The sequence below is a fragment of the Coenobita brevimanus genome, chromosome 71, assembly GCF_032717465.1.
Source record: "Coenobita brevimanus isolate Jiangsu-jjx chromosome 71, ASM3271746v2, whole genome shotgun sequence".
In the NCBI taxonomy this organism is placed as follows: domain Eukaryota; kingdom Metazoa; phylum Arthropoda; class Malacostraca; order Decapoda; family Coenobitidae; genus Coenobita; species Coenobita brevimanus.
This window is the reverse complement of record NC_137024.1, coordinates 35,338,841-35,365,595: the sequence shown is the minus strand read 5'-3', so window position 1 is coordinate 35,365,595 and position 26,755 is coordinate 35,338,841. Positions and strand designations below refer to the sequence as shown.

The 26,755-nt window shown below is 41.3% G+C and overlaps 1 protein-coding gene across 1 annotated transcript in view; it reads left to right on the top strand.

The window, feature by feature from the left end:
- LOC145406747 (uncharacterized) overlaps window positions 1-5,019 on the top strand; it is a 115,499-nt gene extending 110,480 nt beyond the window's left edge. Inside the window, exon 6 of the mRNA XM_080277846.1 lies at window positions 4,095-5,019. Within this exon, the coding sequence (XP_080133972.1) occupies window positions 4,095-4,415 (321 nt within the window). The 3' untranslated portion in view covers window positions 4,416-5,019. The remainder of the gene's footprint in view (window positions 1-4,094) is intronic.
- Window positions 5,020-26,755: the final 21,736 nt, after the last annotated feature.

The following is a 26,755-nucleotide window of genomic DNA, read 5'->3' as shown; positions in this document are numbered from 1 at the left end:
TTCTTCTTCCCTACGTATTCTTGTGTATTTGTTTCTTGTTCTTTTATATTCTTCCTTTGTGTCCAGCATGAACATAATCTTCTAGTCTTCCTGTTGACAGTAATTGGCTGTGTGAAAGGCCAAGGAAATTTATGCTCAAGTTGTGTGAGTGATGGAAGAGCAACTAATCTGGGAATTCTGTGTGAGCAGAAGATGGTTGGACCAGTTTGTCAAGCACCATGGTTTACCAAGATCAGTTCTGTGGTGAAGCATCTTCTGCTGACACAAAACCTGCCACATCCAAGAAAGTGATAGTGGAAGGTGGCCGTGAAATAAAGATCTTTAGCATGGACCAGACTTGGCTACTTTGGAAATGCCTGCCTTCCTCTAGCTATCTAGTACAGAAAGGCCAGGGCATTACCATACCTTCATGTTGTGTGTCAAAGCAATCGATGAACTTAGGCTCCAGCTGCTTGGAATTTTTTTTTTAATTTTTTATATGGGGAAATGAATTGCCTGAGCTAGGCCTTGATAGATCATCTAGGCTTGTCAGCTGAGGGGAGAGTACTGCCTCTTCCAGCTGGGCAGCTACCTGGGCGGGGGAACAAACTCTCGACCCTTTGGTCTTGAGTCCGGCACTCTACCACTGAGCCATCCTGCCCCCTCCAGCTGCTTGTTGTGCAGCAGTTTACCTGTCCCTGGTCTTTTGTGAGTGTAAACCAGAAAGAACTTGGCACTGAAAGGAATCGTAATTCAAAGGGGTGAGCCACAGCCGAGGTGGTAACTTGCTGGTGTGACAATGTGTTTATATCCACAACAGAGGAGCATTGAAGGAAGAATATAGCATTCAAGGTAGTGCTTATTCTAGTGAGCCATTCTCCAGTAGTGGAGTTTTTAAATACTACTAAACACCACCCTGAAGATACAGCCTGTGGACTGTGAATACTGTATTAGTGTTAAAGGAGCTGTTTTTCACACTACCTACAAGCAGCTTTGGCTGGTCATAGACAGGATAATGGAACTCCTGGGCCTGTAAGGGGAAGACTGAGGAGGAACAGAGATGGACCTTGGGAGCATTCAAGTGGAAGGCAGGCAACATGGGTGCAGGCATTGAAGGAACTTTGGAAGTTATTCAAGCTGTCATCATGAACATTTGTGGGCCTGGAAAGATGTTAGTGCCAAAATTATTCAGCATGGATTGTGAAAGCTCCTGCAATCACCAACTTTTGCAGGTCTGGAAAGATGTTAGTCTTGAGGTGTTGCAGAATGGACAGTGAAGGCTCCTGCCACATTTATCCAGCATAGTCACCCACCCCGATCGTCAACATTTTCCTGCAGCAGAGGTGGCACACACCGCATGGGGGTAAGGATTTAAGCCTGTCACCAGGGAGGATATGCATGGTTTGTTGGATAATGGGTCTGTAGTGAGTGTTGACCTTATCAAAGAAGTGAGCTGAGAGGAACTAGTGGCATAAACATAAACAAATAAGTCCTGAATACACATAATGTACATGGTGGGTGTTAGCAGGCCACAGTCCTTGCTACAATTTTATCATTGGAGAACTACATGGAGTGTTTCCAGTGATTCTGCAGGGAGGAGAGTTACACCACTTCTGTCCTTAACGTATGAGTGTAGATGAACAAAAATCTTTGCCCCACTGCTTGTGTGTGACAGAAGATGAAAATTGAGCCTCCTTGCTGTGAGGTACAGTACAATCCCAGTTAACCGAGATGCTTGGGGAAATTTACCTTCCTGGTTACTGATTTTTCCCGGGTATCTGATATTATATACTCATACTATATCATTGCAGTATGTACAATACCACTCGTATCCAGGGCCACTCGAACATTTTCCATTGAAATGACCTAAAACACACTCCCATTGACGTAACACACTCGGTTGCAATGTCTTGTGATAGTGCATAGTGCACATGGTGAGTCTGTTTTGTTAAATATTATTCATTACACTATTTTATCCATCAAACAGGAAAATAAACTAAAGTAATAAATCTTTATCATTTATTGGTGAACAGATGATTTGGAAAGAAGTGTTGTACAGTACAGTTATCATGACTCCCTTGCTTATTGTGTATACGTGCCATGGCCTACCCATTTATTCCTCACTTGACTGCCGTCACCATGTTACCATCCCTCACTCACCACTCACCTGTTTTGCAGATAATAAAATATGAAGGAATAGCAAGCACAGTAATTATGTCAAATAGCCTAAAATAAATGCTTAATTTCTGTCAGCTAGAGTTTTTCTTCTCTGCCAGTGCAAATGTATTCTAAGCTGACATCATCTTAGATAATACCGATGCAAATGCGTTCTAAGATGACATCATCTTAGAACACATTTGATGACTGCAAATGGGTTCTAAGATGACTGTCTTAAAACACATGATGCCAGTGCAAATGCGATTTAAGATGACATCATCTTAGAATGCATTTGATGACAATGCAGATGCGTTCTAAGATGACATTATTGGAACACATTTGATGACAGTACCAGTGCAAATGCATTCTAAGATGATATAATCTTAAACTACATTTGATGTCAATGCAAATGCGTTCTAAGATGACATAATCTTAAATGCATTTGCAGTGGCAGAAAAGATAAACTCCAGCTAATAGAACTGAACCATTTGTTTTATTTGATGAAATTACTGTACTTGTAATCCCCATGTATTTTTTTTTTTTTTTTTTTTTTTTTTTTTTTTTCCCTCAAAACAGCTGGGTGGCAAGTGAGGGGTGCAGTGACAGCAGTCAGTGAGGGCACATACACACCATTGAGCAGGAGAGCCGTGACCTCATGATTACTATAGAACACTTCTTCCCAGATCATCAGTTCACCAATAAATGCTCATGATTTATTTCTATAGCTTATTTTTTCATGTTTTATGAACAAAATGAATAATATTTTAACAGAATGGAATTGTCAAGGTAATGTTAAATGCTGGAAGCTTGTGGGTAGAGTCGGTTAGTTAGGTAGAAAACTGCACTGAGATGTGAGCACCATCCAGCCCTCTTAAGCTACCAGAAGAGGCTGGATGACTCCGTTGTTGATGCCTGTCCAGGATGCAGCACAGCACCCCATACTGTTGAGCACATTGTGGAAGACTGCATTGCACACAATCACCTATGCCAGCAACGCAACATGTACTCTTTGGGAGCACTGTGGGAGAGCCCGGTCTTGGCCATGGCCTTCCTAAGGGACTCGGGGCTGTTCGGCCAGACTGCCTGGGGAACAACTACTACTACTACTACTACTGCATTGTTACCACACATTTTCGGCCAACGAAGAGTACATATACTTTTTTTCAATGGAATTATTCATCTTTCTTTTCACACACAGACACACAAAAAAAATAGCTTGGGTCCCTGGGATTTCGTATCATAACTCGTGGAATTTCCTGTGTTTTCTGTTATCAGTCTTACAATGTTCACCATTTTCAGGACTTGCATTTGTCCAGCTTTTGTTTCAAGGTGACCACAGTGTGTTAAGATCTGTGTGCACTTTAGGCTTCAGAGTACAAATCACTAATCAGAATACGACAACACACAATAACACAACAGCGAGTGCATGTTTACTGACTTGCGGCAAAAAGCTGACAGGTGATTTGTGGAAGCATGTAGGGTGACTAAACTAGAAGGGGGGGGGGGGGAAAGAGGATTAACTAGGAAATGAGCTTGACCGGAAATGCCATCACTTCACGTCCCCCAACTTCACCCAGTCTCGTTTAACTAACCCATGCTGGGGTGGCCAGTGAAAGTGGCACACACTTATATTATTTATATACTTGCCGGTCCTTGAATTTTCCCATTTGTCTGATCATTCCGGTAGCCTGGTAACCGGATATTTGGGATTTTACTGTACCTGTAATATATCTTGTCAGGATTTTTTTTTCTTTGCACACTCCACTGTTTCTTTTCAGGAAGGCATGCCAAGTTCATAATGGAACCTTCATTTTTTTCCCCAAAGAAAGTACAGGTTATAAAATTTATTTCCAAAAGTACATTGTGTTGCTATGTTAGTTGTGGAAAAAAAAAAATGACTACTGCAAATAATCTTTATGTTGTTTACCTCCCCCTCACCCCCTTTTTTTTTTTTTCAGGATTATGTACAGAAGAATACTGTCACAGAAATGGAATTTATTCGTGCAAAAATGGCTGCATTCACGGAATACTGCAATGGAAGAATTGCTCGTCAGAAACGAGCCTCAACAAATGCAGAAGACAAGGTTGCCCGAGATAAAGATATTAATTTTGGAGCAAAGAAGCCTGCAGGTGATGTATGCATAGTCACTGATGACTCTCCCTTAAAGACCAGAGAGGATGGCAAAAGAAGAACAGATGAACAAAGAAGAAAAAATAGAAACAAGAGTGAGAGTGAGCATTTTCTTGTACCTACATCAAAACGACAGAAGCAAGTATGAGGAGTATTTATCTGGCCAGCTTTATGAAGCTTATTTAGTTAACCCATTTATTTTATACATAAAAGCATGCTGTCATTGTTGTATGTATATAGAAGTTGCACATAATTAAATCAGATAATCATTGCAGAGTAGGTAAGCTCCCCTCTCCATTGTAGTGCCAGGAGAATGGTGAGACTTGTTTCCCAGCCCTGAATAGGCTGTGTCTGTTACATTTTGTAATGATAACACATTTGCCTTGTGCATCTCCCTCCCTCACCACTACATAGCTACTTAGACATACTGTATATTTGATAGACTTTAAACACTGGAATTGCAAGTAAATTCCTACCATAGATGAGATGTTGAAAAACAGTGAATGGGAAATTGTGCATGATAGTGTGAAGGTGGATGACTGCCTAGAGTAATATCAGTTACTGACAAGTGTCGACCTGTCTCACGTTTTGAAACAGCCACCCTTACACTCATGCCAGCACCCTCTTTGACCTGCTGCCCCATACTTAATACCTACAATGCAGTGACCTACCGAGTCTCATTTTTAGTGTCCTTTATCTTGTTGGTTACCACTGTGAAATATATAAGTGCAGTCTTGCTGGTCTGCATTGATCACTTTCCACACGCCTTTTGTGTATCTTAGGGAACCACACTAATCGCCTGCCATGTTTCCCACCATATAATGCGCACTTTTTTCCCCCCCAAATTCACCTTGCACTGTATACCATGGTCATGGTTTGGGGTAGGCCTACAGGTTATGGTGACTGGTACCAAGGCCATAAACAGTCAGTAAAAAATGACCTGATGGCAATATTAATTACAGTAAACTCTCAGTTATCTGATGTAATTCAGCCAAGCCCTATGCTGGTTAAAGCAAATCGCCGGATATTGCATAACACCCATCATCAGCTCAGTATTCATTGTTGAGCAGGATATTGCATTACTGTCCATCTTGAACCTCAATCCTAAGAACTTTCTCATGAGTAAAAGATGAAAATTAGCATAAAATACAATAAAATAATGATACAGTACAATAATACAGCGCTTGCTGACTACTGCTTACGTGCTGGTTGATACACCTCAAAGCCGGATATTGCATATAACCGCTGGTTACGTCCTGTTTTGGCGCTGGATATTGCATAATATCGCTAGGTATTGCTTTAATAGAGCCAAACCAGCAGTGCTGGGTGTTGTGTTGGGCCGGATATTGTGATGACAGATACTGTAATTCAGAGTTTATTAAGATTTCAAAGATTTCAATAATGCAGACTTGGATGAGTGTGCATTATCATAAATAAACAGTAAACAGAGCGTTGGGTGTTGCGTTGGGCCAGATATTATGATGACAGATACTGTAATTCAGAGTTTATTAAGATTTCAATAATGCAGACTTGGATGAGTGTGCATTATCATAAATAAACGGTAAACAGAGCGTTGGGTGTTGCGTTGGGCCGGATATTGTGACGACAGATACTGTTAATTCAGAGTTTATTAAGATTTCAAAGATTTCAATAATGCAGACTTGGATGAGTGTGCATTATCATAAAGAAACAGTAAACAGTGCGTTGGGCCAGATATTGTGACGACAGATACTGTAATTCAGAGTTTATTAAGATTTCAAAGATTTCAATAATGCAGACTTGGATGACTGCATTATCATAAATAAACAGTAAACAGAGCATTCTGTGGGTTAGATCTGACCACACATGGAGCAGGGAATTATTGCATCCCACTAACTGCATCCATAGATGTAAAATAAGTTAGCATAAATTAGTGCAAAATTATTTTTCACCACAAATTGGTGGACATTGAATATGAATGTTTAGTAAATTAAATTGAGTACTCCCCCTCCCCTCCAATTTCCCTTGCCAAATCAAGGTTGCACATTATATGCTGGTGCACATTACATGGTGGGAAGTACGGTATATGTAACCACCATGGTGCTGTCCATCCATCACCTGGACTCTGATATCCATGGATTGTGAGTACATTGAATTATGGTGTTTTTGTTGTTTTCATTCCCCTCTCCTCCATCAACCCAGGTATGTTTTATTGTACTTTTGCTGTATCCAGTTGATTTTATTAAACATTAGAAATACAGTAAAATCTCGATATAACGGACTTCAGTAGACCGGAATTCTCTTTTATCGGAATTGAGGAGCTACCGGACTAAATTCCCCAAAATCAGAAAAAGTCTGATAAAGCCAGAAGCAATCCGGACTGCATGACCACTTCAGCTATGTTCACCACAATAAGGCAAATAAAAGACATGTTTGTCAGTGTACAGTACAGTATTATTATATATATTATACTGTCTGATTAATGTAGTGAAGTTATAACACAGTACAGTACCGCAGTGATAGTCAAAACAGTTTAAAAACCATTCATGCTATCCGGACTAATGTCTGATATATCGGAAAGAGTCTGGATTAGCAGGGGGAAGTCCGGATGTCGCCTTTATTGGAATTTCGCATTTTTTGTAGTGGCTTGAGCTCCAATTAGTCCGTTATAATGAGGTCTTACTGTACCTCTTTTATGGAAAATGTTCACGAGTTTTATATCTAACTTCTAAGATAAAATTGAATTGTCATAGTGAAAATTGGATGATATTCATGCATAAATGCCAGACTGTCAGCAGTTGAAAGGGTAACTATCTTATGTTATGCTTAAGTTTCATTTATCACAAAGTACAAACCATGTAGAACAGATTGTAGTAAAAAATTAATGATAAGAGAAAAATATACGTATTTTGTAAGTTTAGTTACTTGTTTTCATCACATAATTCACGCTGCTGGAATCTTAAAGCCAAGATTCAAGAGATGTGAAAGATGTCTTGCTCATTTTGCTGGGTATGCTGCTGAGAGTTTCTCTAACCTGGATAATGACTGCTTTCAAGAGGGCATGAATAAAAAAAAAAATTAATTGAATTGGCTAGCCCATGTTTCATTTGAAAAAACTATGCTTGGTGACTATCTATCTATTGCCAGACGCCTCAATCCCGTTTGGGGTGGCCACAAACAAATCGCCTCCAAGTCGCCCTGTCCCCCGCCATTTCACTGCCCTGCTCCCAACTCACACTCCCCTCTCTCATATACCTCTCCACCCCATCCCTCCATCTCATCCTCGGCCTCCCCCTCCCTCTTCCCCCCTCCACCTCACTCACATACACTCTCTTCGTCAGTCTTTCACCCTCCATCCTCTCCACATGGCCAAACCACCTCAGTGTGTTCCTCATAACGCTTCCTATCACATCCACATCCACACCACAACGCTCCTTTATATCCTCATTCGTCAGCCTGTCTCTCCACGTGACTCCACAGGCTCCTCTTAAATTACTCATCTCCACTGCTCTCACTCTTGGCTTGTGTCCTTCCAACAATGTCCAAGCTTCACTTCCATATGTTAGAGTTGGTATCACAATACTGTCATGTAGTAACTTTTTCACTTCCATGCTCACTTCCCTGTTTCTTATCACTGCTTTCAAAGAACCAGCAGCCTTTCTTCCCTGCTGCACCCTTTCAAGCACTTCACCCTCCAAACCTCCATCCTTACTCATCACACTACCCAGGTACTTAAACGTACTCACATTTTCCAATTCCTCACCATCCAGCCTCGCTGTACATTCACTAACTTCACCTCTCTCAAAGACCATCACTTTACTCTTCCCTACATTCACCTATAGATTCCGTTTCTTACACACTCTCTCAAACTCATCCACCAAGCCCTGCAGCTCCCCTTCGTCTTCACTGAACAACACAGTATCATCTGCAAACAACAGTACAGGGAGTTTCCAAACACTGTCCTCTCTCACAAGAGGCAAAATATAAGAAGATAATGCATGATAACTAAAAGTACAAGAGGCAGAGATACGACCACGTTAATCAGTGATCAGACATTTATGAAAGCAGCAGCTTGGAGGTTCCTGTATACTCCAGCTGAGTATACAACATGACTTCTTGATATGTTGTTATTAAGAATTCAGTGGCAAGTAATTACTCATTTGGTAATGTGAAATTGAAACTGCTCTGAAAGTAGGAAGTTATTCTGGGAAGAGGTGTGGAAATGTAGAAGTGAAAGCGGAAAGAAATATGATGGTGTGAAGGATGTAGCTGGTAGATTATTAACCCATGGGGATGAAGTAAGGACCAGATGGGGAGAATATTTTGAAAGCCTGATGAATGGGAATAGAGAGAGCAGAGCGGCTGTAAACGTGATTGGTTTTGGGGGTGTGCAAAGAAGGAATGCAGTGCCAGAAGACATGACACTCACACAGGTGAAGGACACAGTGATGTGGCTGAAAAAAGGGAAAGCAGCAGGAGTTCATAAGGTGTATGCAGTGATGATTAAGTGTAGTGGAAAGAGTGGAATGAAGTGCTTGTTGGAGATATGTAAGAAGGCATGGATGAGTGAAACTCTGCCAGTAGAGTGGAAAAGGGCTGTAATTGTACCCCTATACAAAAATACAGGTAAGCGAAGTGAGTGCAGGAATTATTGTGGCATAAGTTTATTGAGTGTGGTAGGGAAGGTATATGGAAAAATTATTAAAGAGAAAGTAAGAGAGATATCAGAAGTCCTAGTGAGTGATGAACAGGGTGGCTTTAGGAGTGGCAAAGGATGTGTAGATCAAATATTTTACTGTGAGATAGATAGCAAAGAAGGCATGTGAGAAGGATTATAAGGTGTTTATGGGATTCATGGATATGGAAAAAGCATACAGCAAAGTGGACAGAGAAGGACTGTAGAAAGTTTTGCGCATATATGGTGCAGATGGTAAGCTGGTAGGTGCCGTCAAGAGTTTTTATGATGGTAGTGAAGCATGTGTGAGGGTTAATGGGTATCTAAGTGAATGGTTCATGATCAGTGTGGCTGTGCGACAAGGTTCTGTGATGTCCTCATGGTTGTTCAATATATATATATGGATGGAGTGATGAAAGTAGTAAAGACACGATTAATGGAGAAGGGGATGGCATTGGTAATGAATGGTGATGGAATAAATATCTCAAATTTGTTGTATGCTGATGATGCAGTACTACTTGCAAATACCAGACAAGAGCTTGGTAGGCTAGTGCAGAGTTTTGCTGATATCTGTGAGCGTCGTGCCTTGAGAGTAAATGGAGAAAAGACTAAAGTAATGGTTACTGAGAGAAGGTGACTCCCAGTGCGATGTTACAGTGAATGGAGAAAGACTGGAGTGGTGAGAGAGTTCAAATACCTGGGTACAGTGATAGAAAAGAGAGGAAAATGTGGAAAAGAAGTGGAAAGTAGAGTGACACAAGGAAGAAAAGTAGCTGGTGCAATGAAGGCCATGATAAGAAACAGAGGCTTGAGTGTTGCAGTTGCATGAGGCTTACATGAAGGAGTGTTAGTGCCAACTTTAACATATGGATGTGAGACTATGGTGTGGCATGAAAATGAAAAGTTATGAGTAGGAGCACTGGAGATGGGACTGCTGAGGAATGTAAGTGGAGTACAGAGGGTGGATGAGGTGCAAAATACAGTAGAACAATTATCCGCGAGCCAATAAACTGGAATTGGCGCTAAACTGGACAGTTTAAAGAAAATTCCAAAATTGATCAGCTGGGGAAAAATCCCAGGACCTAACCGGCATCTCAAATTCACCGCGCAACCATCCTGCCCGAATGTTTTCATTCTTTTGCTGCCAGAGTGCATCACCGCAGTCCCTGCCATTGTTTTGAGGGTTAGCAGTGTAAACACTGCAACACACCACTGTTTACTCACAATTTTCTGTAATATTTGGTGGAAAATCAGCCATGGCTCCAGGTACACCTACCTATAAGAGTACACCCAAGCGTAAGGGAGTGGTACTGATGCTGAAACAAAAAATAGACATCTGTAAGAGACTGGAGAAAGGTGCCCGCACGAGTGATTTGACACGGAAGCACAGCATCAGGTCCAGTACTATTTATGACATACATAAGCAAAAAGACAAGCTTTTGAAATATGTTACACAGTCTGATGTCACTCAAATTAAAGAAAACAGACATACACTTAAGACAGCGAAGTTTGAAGAGTTGGATACTGTGCTATACGAGTGGTTTGGGGGGAAAAGAGCGGAGGGTTGTGCCATCACTGGACCTTTCCTCATGTAAAAGGCACGTGATTTTTATGAACAAATGGGGATAAATGAGCTGTGTGCTTTCACCCTACGTTGGCTACATCGTTTTAAGAAACGCCATGGCATTAGGAAGCTCGAGATTTGTGGTGAGAAAAGGCCGGCTGATAAGAGTGCAGCCGAGAATTTCAAAGAAAAATTTTGTGAATTGCTAGTGGAGCACAACTTTGACCCTGAACTTTGTTACAATGCCGACGAGACTTCCCTTTTTTTTTCCCCCACATGATGCCTGAGAATACGTTGGCAGGGCCATCAGAAAAAGTAGCCTCTGAATTTAAGAAAAATAAAGAGAGAGTGACTTTTCTTACTGTGTTCTAATGCTGCATGCATGCATAAACTTAGGCCTCTAGTGATTGGGAAGTATAAGTCGCCCTGAGCTTTTAAGGGACTAGTCCATCTCCCTCTTGATTATGAGTCCCAAATGAGTGCTGGGATTACAAGGTACATATTCACTAATTGGTTCCACCATTATTTCATGCCAAAAGTCAAACAGCACCTGAGGGAAAGAGGACTTCCTGAAGATTCAAAGGTCATTCTGTTCCTTGATAATTGTCGGGCTCATCCTGAGGCAAAGGAGCTGGTTATCGGGAACATTATGGCTACGTATCTACCCCCTAACATCACTTCATTTATTCAGCCACAGGACCAGGCCATAATCCAGGCAGTAAAATCCAACTACAGAAAAATCTATACCCGTAAATGTGTGAACTTCACTGATGGTATGCTGAAGGAGTGTATTTTTGCCCTGGTTGATTCTTGGAAGAAAATTGCCAAGATAACTCTAGTTAAGGCATGGGGGGAAGTGTGACCAGATACTGAAGCCATAGCCTTCCAACCTGATGAGAGGGAGGAAGAGCCTGAGCATCAGACAATCGAGGGTATTATTGCCAAAGCTTCTAGATGCCATCCATTCTGCCAACTTGAATCTGCTGAACTACAATAAAGGCTAGATGCTGACAAGGAAACCCCAACAGAAAAAGTTCTGTCTGACCAGGAGATCATCGACATGTTCTTTTGCCTGAAAACAAAGATGTGGAAGAGGTGGAGTCAAACGATGAGGAAGAGAAGGAAGGAGTATGTTCATGGAAAGATGCTGATGAATCATTTCAAAAGATCATCTGATTCATGGAGAGAAATCCAGCCTACACAGCTAATGAACTGCTTCATTTTTGTAGCCATTATGATGACTTCTAAAATCGCCGTCATGTAGCAATCAAACAGTCAGACATCAAGGACTTTTTCACAAGGGGTAAACATGCATAAACAGCAAACATTTCACTCGTATCCTCCTGTTCATTTGTGGGGTTCCCAGATAGTGATGCATCAACATCCACACCACCAAGTACTCCTGCAAAAACGGCTGCCCCACCAGTCTCCCCCATCAGGCCTGTTCAACCCCCAGCCAGCCTATCCACTCGCGTCGATAAGCCTGCATCACCCACAACTCTGCCTCCCCCACCCAGCTCTCCATCTGAATCTGATGTGGATGATGTGATAATGATAAAAAATGATGGTGAGTGATCATGTACAGTAAATACAGTAAAAAAGAAAAAAAAAAAAAATTTTAAAGACAAAAAAAATGTACGTACCATAGTTGAAGGATACAATAATTTTTGCAGTGGGTAACATTTAATTTTTACAGTACTCGTTCAGTAAACAAAAGTTTATTATACACTGTACAGTTGTATTTGACATTTAGTAAAAAAAAAAAGGGGTTGAGTGGCTTTTGGGTGGGTTGGGAGGTGGATTACGGCAGCCTACTGGAGCATCGATGAGTCATGGGTGAGTACACACTACACATTACTGGATTATTGTACATTGTATGCTATACATATACACGTCACATAAATTTTATCTATTATTACATTACTTATTATGTATGTGGTATTATTACTGTATATGCAAGTTACGCTACTTCTGTAGTGTACAGTGTAAGACAACAGGAAGTGGGTGTTAATCAATAATCTGGAAAAATCTTTTTTCTGGCATTTTGAATTCCCCATGGCTTCTGGATAATTAAGGTTGTACTGTAATGTGATTCGTGAAAGATGTGGAGTGAGGAAGTCGGTGGACACCAGAATCGAAGAGTGTACTGATTATGGTCATGTGGAGAGACTGGATAACAATAGTGGTGAAAAAGGTATATGTGAGTGAATTTGAAGGAGGGAGGAGGCGAGGTAGGTGAAGAAGAAGGTGGAGGGATATGGTGAATGAGTGTGTGAGGAAGAGAGGTTTGGAAGTCGGTGAGGCTAGGGAACTGACAAGAGATCGAGCTGGCTGGACGAATGTTGAGAAGTGCATGATCAGGGAGTTGGCACCCCTTTTTAACGTGGCAACGTCTGGATTGACTCTACCGGATACGTTTATGTGAAGCTACAGAATGTGGTGAATGTTTTTGGCGTATCCGATAGAGCTAAGATTCCAAAGGCTTGAATGATGAGTGAATGGAAGCATGGACCAATGGACTGGACAGACTTGGGCTGTCTGGACATTGCTACTCCTCACCCTGCTTTAGGGTGGGAAAGGTCTGGATGATGATGAATGTAATGTGGGTGTACACACAACAAAAAAATTATCGTTACACCTTCTGCGCGATATAAAATGACACTATGAATGAAGGTTTTTGATAACAGCCTCCTCCATTGGTATCCCTGCGTGTGTTTGTTGCATATTTATTATAAGCTATATCCATTGCTTCTCCCATGCATATTTCTACCTCATCCTATTTGGCAACTCACCCACTGTCAGGCTTACCAACCCTAGCGAGACAGCCAGGTTGTTCACTATGAAACACATCGGACCCCCCTGTAACGGTAGTTTTTTTGCTGTGTGTACATTATTGAAAGGGAGGCAGTGGAAATGGTATGCTATATTTTGTTTGGCTTGTTTTCATGTTCACAGTAAGGAGTAAGAAGAGAAATTTAAGCAGAAAAAAGCCTTTACCTCATTTGTTTATGTCATCACTGATCACCCTTGGCATCAATATATTTTTCTCATAAGAAGTTCATTTTAAATATGAAGTACAATATTTAAATTTGTCAAGGTTCAGTATCAAATGGTGTCTAAATCTAAGTGTGAGTGTGTGTGTATGTGTGTGTGTGGGGGGGGGGGAGCCTGTGATTGCCAAATGAAGAGGTAAGTATCCATACAAATATCTGACTGGAATACAGCCAAGGTAACTACCTCAGTTAATCACCTCTGCCCCCAAGGACACACTGGGATATTTCAATGTATTTATTAGGCAAAAAAGTGCATCTTAGATACACTAAATACAGTACATTGCAATCTGTAGCTATATCTTTGAAGTCATTATGAGTGTCTTGACACTACAGTGTTTGAAGCAGCTTGCAAAATGTGCTTTGCTTCCTGCACAACTCTACATACCTTGTCTGAGTGAAATTCCCTCAGGTTATTTTTTATATTCCACGACAACCAACTTAGCTGTAGTCATCCCCTCTCAGTCACCATATGATATGCGGGGTAGGTATATGCTGTGAAATTTATAAATTTATGGGAATACATATTAAACGCTTGTCAGTATGACAGAAATTACCTAAAATGACTGATAACATGGGAAACATGTTACAGGTAACATATTAGAAGGATGAAAGACATTATGTACATTGCAACTTGCTCATGTTTGGGTATTACACAAATTTGTATTAAATGGAGTACAATGTTGTCAGCAGTTAGTTCAATGGTACCAGCATCACTGTCAATTCCCGATGTCACTCACCGAGGAAAAACTGCCACTCTTCACCAGATTATTTAATTTTCGACATCAAAGTCGGTCAACTAAACCCCGTTCAGTTTGTGTGCCCTCTGTGTCACTAAAAGGAAGGGAGAAATTATCTATCTATCTATCTATCTATCTATAGCCCGACGCCCTAATCCCGCAAAGGGTGGCCACAGACAAAACGCCTCCAAGTCACTCTGTCACCCACCATTTGACTCCCCTCCCCCCAACTCACCCCCCCCTCCCTCATATACCTCTCAACTCCATCCCTCCACCTCATCCTCAGTCTACCCCTCCCTCTCCCTCCCTCCACCTCACCTACATACACCCTCTTAGTCAGTCTTTCATTCTCCATCCTCTCCACATGTCCAAACCACCTCAGTGTATTTCTCCTAATCTTTTCAACCACATCCACATCTACCCCACAACGTTCCTTCACTTCTTCATTCGTCAACCTGTCCCTCCATGTCACTCCACATGCTCCTCTCAAGTAACTCATTTCCACTGCTCTCACTCTTGACTTGTTCCCCTCTTGCAAGGTCCATGCCTCGCTTCCATATGTCAGGGTAGGGATCACAATACCATCATGCAGTGACTTCTTAACTTCCATACTCACCTCCCTATTTCTCATCACTGTTTTCAGTGTGCCAACAACCTTCCTTCCCTGCTGTACCCTTTCACGTACTTCATCCCCCAAAGTTCCATCCTTACTCATCACACTACCCAAGTACTTGAATGCACTCACATTCTCCATATCCTCACCATCCAACCTCACTGCACACTCTGTGACTTCATTCCTCTCAAACACCATAACTTTACTTTTGTTTACATTAACTTTCAGCTTCCTCCTCCTACACACTGTCCCAAATTCATTCACCAAACCTTGCAACTCCCATTCATCTTCACTCAACAATACTGTATCATCAGCAAACAGCAACACCGGAAGCTTCCAAATCTCACCCTCATTCATTAGGGCCAACCCCACATCCACTGCCCTACCTTGTACCTCCTTTACGACCCCATCCATATATATATTAAACAGCCATGGAGACATTACACACCCCTGTTTCAGTCCCACATTGAGATCAAAGAACTCACTCAGCTCACCATCCACTCGCACCGTAGCCCTAGCTCCCTCGTACATACTCTTCACAGCACTCAACAATTTCCCCTCCACTCCATATATTCTTAATACCTTCCACATACCTTTCCTATCTATTCTGTCATAAGCTTTCTCCAAGTCCATGAAGGCAGCGTACACTTTCCTTCCCTTCTCTAGATACTTCTCCACTAAACATCTTAGAACAAATATCTGATCTACACACCCTTTTCCCTTCCTAAATCCCCCTTGTTCTTCTCCAACTAGCTCCTCTGTCATATGCCTAACCCTATCAATGAGTATTCTACCATATATTTTACCAGTCACACTAAGAAGGCAAATACCCCTATGGTTACCACATACTTCTCTCTCCCCTTTTCCTTTGTACAGAGGAACAATTATACCTGATTTCCAGTCCTCTGGAACCCTTCCCTCTTCCCAAGCCAATCTACACAACTTCCATATCCACTCCACAACAATCTCACCCCCATACCTAAGCATTTCACCACACACTCCATCAATTCCTGGGGCCTTTCCCAGCTTAATCTTCTTCATCGCTTCCACTACTTCCGACCTACTGATCTCTTCCTCCCTCCTCTCATCTCTTCTTCTCCCAGCCATTCCCCAACCACTTATACTCACACTGCTCTCACTCTCTACATTCAACAAATCCTCAAAGTGCTCCTTCCATCTCCTCAATTTCTCTCTCTTCTCCACCAACAATCTATTATTCCTATCTTTCACTTCCCTACTATTTCCCCTTTCACACTGCCTTCCTTTCTTTACCTCCTTCCAAAACAATTTCTTACTCTCCCTCCATTTCACACTCAGATTCCTCCCAAACTCTTCATCCACTTTCTTCTTACTCTCCTTCACCAGTCTCTTAACCTCCCTTCTCCTGCTCACATATACCTCTCTCTTCTCTCTCTCATCTTCTCCCCTACCTCTACTCGCCAACCATTCACCATATGCCTTCTTCTTTTGTTCCACAGCTCGTTTCACCTCATCATTCCACCATGCTGTCCCTTGCACACCCTTGCATCTCCTCCTCACTCCACAAACCGCCTCACACGCTGCGCCTATCTCTTCCGTGAATATCTTACATACGTCTTCCACCCCTTCCATCTGCTCTAGCTCATACCTTCCCAATCTTTCTTCCACTATGCTCTTATACTCTGTCCTCTTCTCACTATCTTGCAATTTCTCCACCCTTCTCACAGGAGCTGCTTCCTCCTGTCTTCCCCTTCGCCTCCTCAACCACTTTCTTTGCAGCTCTACCTTGGCCATCACTAAGTGATGGTCCGAGACTCCATTCCCCCACCCTCTCCACACCCTTGCATCCAACACTTGTCTTCTCATTTGCTCATCCACACACACGTAGTCTATCATTGCCTTTCGTTCAACAAGTACACCATCCATCCTCCTCATTACTCTCCATGTATACCGGTGGATCATCTTATGACGAAAGTAGGTGTTGGCTATTGCCAACCCCTTACCAGCACAGAAATTATAACAACATTATTTTACTCGCTGCTACAGGGAAGAGAGGCTGTAATATAGTCAAATAGAATCAAAAATTGGTGGGCTGAGTCTACTGTCTCGGATTTGGGACAGTTACTATTCTTTCCTTTCTTAAATATCGACGAGCTTTACTTTACGTCCATTTCATGTATCTGTCCATCTAAACAAAAATAAACAGTGTTCTGAGAAACATGTAACGATTCTTCGTTAAGAGTTAATAGCTCGACATGGTTGAAGATCGTACGTTACGATCACAAACAATAACTAACTCACTTGTGTCTGCTGCCCCGATGGACCTGCTGTACAAAGATCATGGAAAACCGTGGCATAGAAAAATGGACAGTGCCAAGAATGAAGATTTTCCTGAAGTCTAGAGGCATACCCTGTTCAGGGTACAACATTGGCATGTTGTGTTGACTTTTTGTGCGGTATTTTGGAGCCCTCGGCATTGTCGGATTTCGGCCGGCAGTCTCGTCTCTGCACGTTTTCGGCTTTAAGCATTGTACGATTTCCATGTGAAAAACTGTGCAGATTTTCTTCAGCATTTTGGAGATGAAGCATTGTTCTTTTAGAAAACTAAATTATATTGGTTACAAACAAAAGGTGCAGCTAAAGACTTGTAAATATGTGATGAATGCTGTCACACCCGGTGTGCTTTCACGGCTTCTATAGTAACGTTTTCCTGCATTTATCGCATTAAAGCATATCTAGGAAATTAGTATAACTACTAAAGAATAATATTATGAAGAACTTATGTACGGCATATCAATAACTATCATGGGGGAGATTTTTAAAGATATGCGACTTTTGTGGTCTCTGCATGAGTAGCCCGACTTCCACATTGAACTAGCTGGCGATCAGTGGCAACTCTTGAGTTAGTGACGGTGGGAATTACTGGTGCCTTACATTAGCCCCTCCATAACTGCAGGCGTTGAATGACATTTTACTGTTGCGTGGCTGACGGCGTCAATGCAGCACGACTTGTAGAAAACTGCGAACATTTTTGGGAAGTGTACGGACGTCTTGAGACTGACCTATACTACACTCCCACAAACCTCATCTGTCAGTTCAGCGCCTGCAGCTGTGATGAGTGGATGTCCGATTTTCGCTGGTGGCCATGCCCAAACACTGGACGTCCGATTTTCACTAGCGGCCATGCCCAAACACTGGACGTCCGATTTTCACTAGCGGCCATGCCCAAACACTGGACGTCCGATTTTCACTAGCGGCCATGCCCAAACACTGGACGTCCGATTTTCACTAGCGGCCATGCCCAAACACTGGACGTCCGATTTTCGCTCGTGGCCATTCCCAAACACTGGACGTCCGATTTTCGCTCGTGGCCATGCCTAAACACGCACAGCTGCTCGCATTATCTTGACCCAGACAGAGAATATCATCTTTGTCCTCCCTTGTGACACACACACAACCACCCTGTTTATGATTATAAGTACAGATATAAACAATAAAGGACATGAAAATAAGAGAAAAATACATTTTTGTTTGGCATCTTCACCTATTCGCTGTTTTTATATATATATATATATTCTCTGTATTGCACAAGCATAACAGGAAAGTTTCCCGTGCTCACGTGATGTTTTCACGGGTGGAAAGGCCTCCTTTCCCTTCACGCTAATCAGCTCGTGAGGTGCAAATCGCAGGCAGTCTCATATTTCAACCCTCACTCTCCAGCCTGTACACTCAAGGGATGACGTTTATCTCGTTTAGGTCTGAAAATAAAAACTCACCTTCCTTTTCCAACAAACCCCACCACCCAGACTGCAAAAATAAGCCAATACTACCATAAACACAAGACACCGAAAAATGCAAAATAAATTCATACTTTTTTTTTTTTTTAATTCAAACCTTGCATATTCAGTATAGAAAAACTTCAAAATACACATATCTAGTCATTTCACACCATTTCAGCACCACTGACAATGTTTTTTGGTTAAAAAAAAAAGAAGTGCGATGTATCACGACAATACCTACAGTGCTCGTCAGAAGTATTCAGCGTTGTCCGCCGGGCGCGCAATACTTATGGCCCAAAAAGAATCACCCCATTTTTGGGGGTAAGAATTGAGCCACAAGTTTGAGCTCCGAGTATGACGTCATGGTAGCCTGAGGCCTTCTGACGCGCTGGTTGGTTCCCGCCTCAGTCGCCCACGGGCTGCCTGAGAGAGAGGAACTCCGCCGAGTGTCCCTCTCAAATTGCGCCATTTTTTACCGAGTGTCCCGCAGTATTTTGGCCTTCAAAACTTTGTTATGGCACCTACCCGTGAACTATCGAGTGAAATCATATCCCAGATCATTGCTCTAAAGGGGGCAGGCCACCAGACAAAGGAAATTAGTGAATTGGTTGGTGTGGCACGATCGACAGTGCGTCGTTGGTGTGCGCGGTTTCGGGAGGAAAACAGTGGTGAAGTTCCCACAAAGAAACCGAGGTCTGGTAGGCCTAGGAAAACTTCCCCAAGGTCTGTTAATGTTTTAAAACGTGCAGTGGAGTTTAATCCTTGTGTGAGTGCAAGGAAAATTAAGGAGAGCAACCCGGAAGTGTTTGGTGAGGTGTCAGTGAGAACAGTGTCTCGTAGGGTGCATGAGCTTGGTTACACAAGTCACAGGCCTGTGAAAAAGCCTCTTCTCTCTAGCAGCCAGAGAATTCGTAGGCTTGCCTTTGCTAATAAATATCTAAATTGGGGTGAGGAGCAATGGTTGTCAGTGTTGTGGTCTGATGAGGCAACGTTTAGTGTTACCTGTAACAGAGGAGCATGCAAAGGTAGTGACCCACTTGACCCACGGTATGTAGAAAGCACAGTTAAACATCCTGATTCACTCATGGTATGGGGTTGTTTTTCAGGGAAGGGTTTGGGGAAGCTTGTTGTACTTCCCAAGAACCTCAGAGCGAATCAGGATGTTTACCTGGAGCTTCTGTGTGATCATTTACCAGACTCCTTCGAGCTAACAGGTGCACGAGTGTTTCAGCAGGACGGTGCACCTGCTCACAAGGCCAAATCGGTCACCAATTGGCTTCGTGACTGCGAGGTATCATTCATGACAGACTGGCCAGGAAATAGCCCAGACCTCAACCCGATTGAAAACCTCTGGTACCTCGTAAAGAAGAGTCTCCAAGGGAAGGACGTGAGCTCTCTGCCTAAGCTGGAAGCCGCCATTCGTGACTCCTGGGACAAAATACCCCTCCAGCACCTCAGGAGCCTCGCCCTTTCACTTCCAAGACGTCTCAGGTCCGTGAAGAAACGTAAAGGCTACCCTACGAAGCACTAAAGGTAAATAAAATGCATTATTTATATGTTTTTTCAATGTTGAAAGGTTTGTTTCTCAGGAGGGACGCAGGGCGCCCCATACTTCTGACGAGCACTGTACGTGCAACTGGTATCAGCTGCCTAAATTTGCGCAACTTCCATGTTCAGTTACTTGGCTCAGGATGGGTCTAAGAAACTCAAAATTGCACAGCAAGGTGTGTCTAATGTTCCTCTTCAGTTTGGCAAAAAAGAAGATTTTTTTTTTTTTTTTTTTTTTTTTCCGAAACTTCAAAAATCGGCCCCAGGGTCGGCCAGTGGGTCCTGACAATTTATGGATACTCGGTCATGGAGGGGTCACAGTAAGTACTTATTATAGCAAAACTAATCTTTCTTGCATTCCCAGTGTTCTGTACTAATTCTGATGGTACTCTGTATGAGCACAAATTCACATACAGTAGTATACAAACTGTCAGTTGTAAAAACTTTCCTGTGTTTCATAATCATACTGAACTTTTCCACTCCTAGACAACTGTCACCCAGATCAAACACTTGGGAATGAGGTGAATATGAACACCTGGCAGAGAGTACATTTCAGAGTTTAAGAGCATTACTACATATAACAGAGGAGAAATCTGAAAGAATTAAATTAACTGGAATTTCAATACCAACATAAATTGGAATACTCTGCATATAAAAAGCCAGGAAAGTTGTTGGCACCAAAAGCTTTTGGAGCTTGTGCAGGAGTTTTTCCTAACACAACATGTAAAGGAAAATACGAGAAAAAGAAGACGATGTACCACCAGTACTAGATCTTATATTCACTAGACAAGAAAATGCAACTGACAATATAATGTATCACCCTCCATTTGGCAAAAGCGACTATGCAGTATTAAATTGCAACTTCAGGATTGCATATGACATAGTTGACATTAATGAGTTACAAAAAGAGCCTAAACTACAAAAAATGCAACTACCATGACCTAAAGAAGGACTTCTTAGAAAAAAGATTGGGAAAAAAGCTTGGAGGACAAGATTTAAATGTTATACAGTGCTCGTCAGAAGTATCAAGCGCCCTGCGTCCCTCCTACGAAACAAACCTTTCAACATTGAAAAAACATAAAAATAATGCATTTTATTTACCTATAGTGCTTCGTAGGGTATCCTTTACGCTTCTTCACGGACCTGAGACGTCTTGGAAGTGAAAGGGCGAGGTTCCTCAGGTGCTGGAGGGGTATTTTGTCCCAGGAGTCACGAATGGCAGCTTCCAGCTTAGGCAGAGAGCTCACGTCCTTCCCTTGGAGATTCTTCTTTACGAGGTACCAGAGGTTTTCAATTGGGTTGAGGTCTGGGCTATTTCCTGGCCAGTCTTTCATGAATGATACCTTGCAGTCACGAAGCCAATTGGTGACCGATTTGGCCTTGTGAGCAGGTGCACCGTCTTGCTGAAACACTTGTGCACCTGTGAGCTCGAAGGAGTCTGGTAAATGATCACACAGAAGCTCCAGGTAAACATCCTGATTCACTCTAATGTTCTTGGGAAGCACAACAAGCTTCCCCAAACCTTGAACAGAGAAACAACCCCATACCATGAGTGAATCAGGATGTTTAACTGTGCTTTCAACATACTGTGGGTCACTACCTTTGCGCCGGTACACACATGCTCCTCTGTTACAGGTGACACTAAACGTTGCCTCACCAGACCACAACACTGACAACCATTGCTCCTCACTCCAATTAAGGTATTTGTTAGCAAGGCAAGCCTACAAAGTCACTGGCTGCTAGAGAGAAGAGCCTTTTTCACAGGCCTGTGACTTGTGTAACCACGTTCATGGACCTTATGAGACACTGTTCTCACAGACACCTCACCAAACACTTCTGGGTTGCTCTCCTTTATTTTCCTTGTACTCACACAAGGATTAAACTCCACTGCACGTTTTAAAACATTAACAGACCTTGGGGAAGTTTTCCTAGGCCTACCAGACCGAGGTTTCTTTGTGGGAACCTCACCACTGTTTTCCACTCGAAACCGCGCACACCACCTACGCACTGTCGATCGAGCCACACCAACCAATTCACTAATTTCCTTTGTCTGGTGGCCTACCTCCTTTACAGCAATGATCTGGGATATGATATTACTCGATAGTTCATGGGTAGGTGCCATAACAAAGTGGCGAAAGCCAAAACACTGCAGGACACTCAGTAAAAAAGGGCGCAAAAAGAGAGGGAGACGCGGCGGAGTTCCTCTCTCTCAGGCAGCCTGTGGGCAACTGAGTCGGGAACCAACTAGCGCATCGGAAGGCCTCAGGCTACCATGACGTCATGCTAGCGCCGCAAACTTGTGGCTCAATTTTTACTACCAAAAATGGGTGTCTTTTTTTGGCCATAAGTGTTGCTGCCCGGCAGTAGGCGCTCGATAATTTTGACGAGCACTGTATGTAGAAAATTCTCTGAACTTCATGAAATAGGAGTAAAAAAAATAAAGAAATGGTTTAATATAGAATATAGAAAAGAAAAAGAAAAAAGAGACTTGTGGAACAGATACAGAAGACACAACAGTGAGAGGGCAAATACTGGTAATAAATTTAATCATTCAAGAAACAATTGTACAACAATAAGGAGAAAAGACCAAAGACAGTGTGAGGAAGACATTATAAATAAAAGTAGTGATCAACCGAAGCTATTTTACAACTACATCCGAAGCAAAACCAAAGAAAAGATAAAATACAATCCATTATGTAGAAGAGGATCATCTATGCACAAGGTATCTGAGAACCACTAAATAAAAATTTCCAGTAAGTTTTTACAGAAGTAAATAATTTTGAGAGAGATGATATGGAACATGCATGCCCACACATATTACCAGATATACAGATATCAGAAAAAAGAAATACAGGAAGAGTTAAGTAAATTAGACAAAGGAAAAGCAAATGGTCCTGACAAAATTTAATGTTGGGTGCTACATGATTGTGCAGAGGAGTTAAGTAGGCCAATATCTTTAATATGCAAGGAATTCTTGGGTCACAAGCAAACATTGTTCCCCCATTCAAGAAAGAGAATAGACTAAATCCACTCAACTACCAACCAGTATCAATAACCAGTGTTATAAGATACTGGAAAAGCTGATAAGAAGAGTTTGGGTAAACCATCTAGAAGAACACAATATGATAACAGAAAGGCAGTTTGGTTTCAGAAAGGGAAAATTATGTGTTACATATCTACTAAGCTACTATGACAGAGTTGCAGAAACATTACAGAAAAGAGAAGGCTGGGTGGACAGTATCTGTCTAGATTTCAAGGAAGCATTTGACAGAGTACAGCACCAAAGACTTTTATGGACTCTGTACAGGAATTACTCATCATGGAGGGAAGTGTGTAACAGAGTTCCACAGGGCTCAGTGCTGGCACCAATTATGTTTTTAGTGTATATAAATGACATGGATAGTAACATTAGAAATGAAAGCTATCTAAATGTGTTTGCTGATGATGCAAAAAATACAAAGGAGAATTAGTAATGCAGACTCTTGTACAGAGCTACAAGATAAATAAGCTTCATGAATGGAGTAATAAATGGCAAATGGAATTCAGTGTGGATAAGTGTCATGTAATTATGTTTGGTAAAAGTGGACAAAGACCAGACTGGGATTATAAGTTATGAAGTAAAACCCTACACATATCAAAAAGGGATAAGGACCTTGGTGTGATTATCAATAACAGACTATCTCCGGCCGACCACATCAGTGAGAAGGTACGGAACGTGTATACCCTGTTTGTAAGTATGAGAATAGCATTCACATACAGAAATGAGGACATGCTGAGAAAGATAATAACATCATTCATCAGACCAACCCTTGAGTATGCATCAGTAGTCTGGAATCCTCATCTCAAGAAACACATAGATAAGACTGAAAAACTTCAAAAGGTTGCTACAAGATGAGTACCAAGCTTAAGAGATCTAAACTGCGAAGAAAGACTAGAAAAACTGAATCTGCCTACACTATAGGAGAGGAGGAAAAGAGGAGACATGATTATGCAATATAAATGCATCTCAGGGAAGTAGAAAAAAAGACATAAATGAGTATATAACCTATGGGGAAGCATCAGCAAGAGGACACTGCAAAAAACTGCATAAAAAGAGAGGTGATAAAGACGTAAGGAAATTCAGTTTCCCAACAAGGCAATTGATCAGTGGAATACACTACTGAATGAAATAGTGTGTGCCAAACAATTCATAAATTTATGGATATGTACGATAAATATGGTTTAAGACATGGGACAGTATGAGCTTGACACATTCCTGTAAAGATAGAATTAGGTAAGGACACACACACACACACACACACACACACACACACACACACACACACACACACACACACACACACACAGGGATTCAATCTAGGCGGACGTGTGACACCGGCGCTCCGTACCAAATCATCACGGCCAGTGGCATTACCTAAATAGTATCTTTGTATGAGTCAAGCTCAGTACCAGGTTAGACTAAATGATTGTTCATTATAAAAAGGAAAAAAATAATAAGTTTCAACAAGACTTGTAAAAACAGGAAATAGAACCAAGACGAAAGAATACGCTGAGTCATCTCTGAGGTTTGTTTAGACTACAACAAGACGGAGATTGTAAGTATATGCTTTGCACTTTAAGTATTGCAAAATGGATACATACTTCAGTAAAACAAATTTGGAAAAGAAAAGGGATAAAGGTAAAAAGCAAAATGATGATTTCTACCAAGAACTGGTTGAAGTAGAGATCCACAATAGACTGGTTGAACGTGTAAACAAACTAGAAATGGCTTTCAAAAATGAAATTGATGAAATAAAGAAGCAGATGCACTTGCAAAAGGAAGAAATAGAAAAACTAGGAAGGAAGGCCAATAAGAAAGACACAACCATCAGTGAACTAACTGTGGAATTGAGTACACTTAGGAAGAAAATGAGTGAAATGGCAAGTACAGTAGTCAATCACGAGAGTGTTATGGAAGAGTTCAAAAATGACACAGAGACAATTAGGCAAGTTAGCAGTCTTATTGACCAAAGCAGTGATATTGAGGAGAAGATAACACAAGTAAATGAAGCTGTGCAAAGCTACAAAAATGATGTAGAAACCACGTATGCTGAAATGGTGAAAGTAAAGAAAGACTTAGAAACAAGGGTGGAGGAAAAAAGCATTAAAATGGAGGTGAAAAGAATAATCCAAAACAATCCAAAGTTAGTCAGAGATTCAGTAGAGATAAACAAATCAATAGTAATCACTGGTATAGAAGAGGATGAAGTTAAAAACAAGATCACAAGAGACAAAAAGGAGATGGCAAATGTAATGAGCTTACTGAAAGAAGTATCAGAGGAAATCTGTAGTAAAGACAGAGGAACACAAAGGGTTAGGGAAATACGAGAAAAGCAAGACAAGACCTCTAAAGGTGACTTTCCAGAGTGTAAACACTGTGGAAGAGATACTAAAAAATGCAAAGAATCTTAAGGAAAAAGAGGAGTTCAAAAATGTATGGATAAAAAGATGCCTAACACAAGAGGAACTGGAATTACTGAAAGAGAAAAGGGAGGAAGCAAAAACAAAAAATGAGGGAAGATCAGAAGAGGAGAAGAAGAAATTTTTTTACAAAGTAATGGGATTGCAGGTACGAAAGTGGTACACAAACAGGATGGAAGAAAAAGGAGGAAGGTAGTAGAACCATGTCATGACAAGTATATAAACAAGATGATAAAGTTGATGTACTCAAATGTGGATGGAATGGTACCTAAATTACTAGAGATGAATGATTATGTCAGAGAAAATGAACCACAAATAATATGCCTAACTGAAACAAAATTAATACCAAGGATATCAAATGACATACTTAACTTAGAGGAATACAATATATGGAGAAGAGACAGATATTTAAAAAAAGGAGGAGGAATTATAATATTAACTAAGAAAAATCTAAAAGTCAAGGAAATAAAACTAGATATACCATCACAAGTAGAATTGATTGCAGTAGAGATTGACACATCTGAAGGTAAAGTACATGTAATTGTAGCCAATTTGTACATGCCACCCAGATCAAACACATGGGAAAGAGATGAATATGAGGACCTGGCAGAGAGTACAATTCAGAGTGTAAGATCATTGCTACATAAAATGGAAGAGAAATCGGAAAGAATTATACTAACTGGGGACTTCAGTACAAATATAAATTGGAATACTCTAGATATAAATAGCCAAGAAAGCTGTTGGGATCAAAAGCTCCTGGATCTCGTACAAGAGTTTTTCTTAACACAACATGTGAGGGAAACCACCAGAAAAAGAGGACTTGATGTACCTTCAGTGCTAGATCTAATATTTACAAGGCAAGAAAATGATATTGACAGTTTGATATATCACCCTCCACTCGGCAAAAGCGATCATGCAGTACTAAATTATAACTTCAGGATAACATATGACATAGTAAACAGCAATGATAGTTACAAAAAGAGCCTAAACTATAAAAAGGGAAATTATCAAGACCTAAAGAAGTATTTCTTAGAAGTTGATTGGGAAAATGAGCTTAGAGGACAAGATTTAAATGCTGTATATAAAAAATTTTGTGAATTT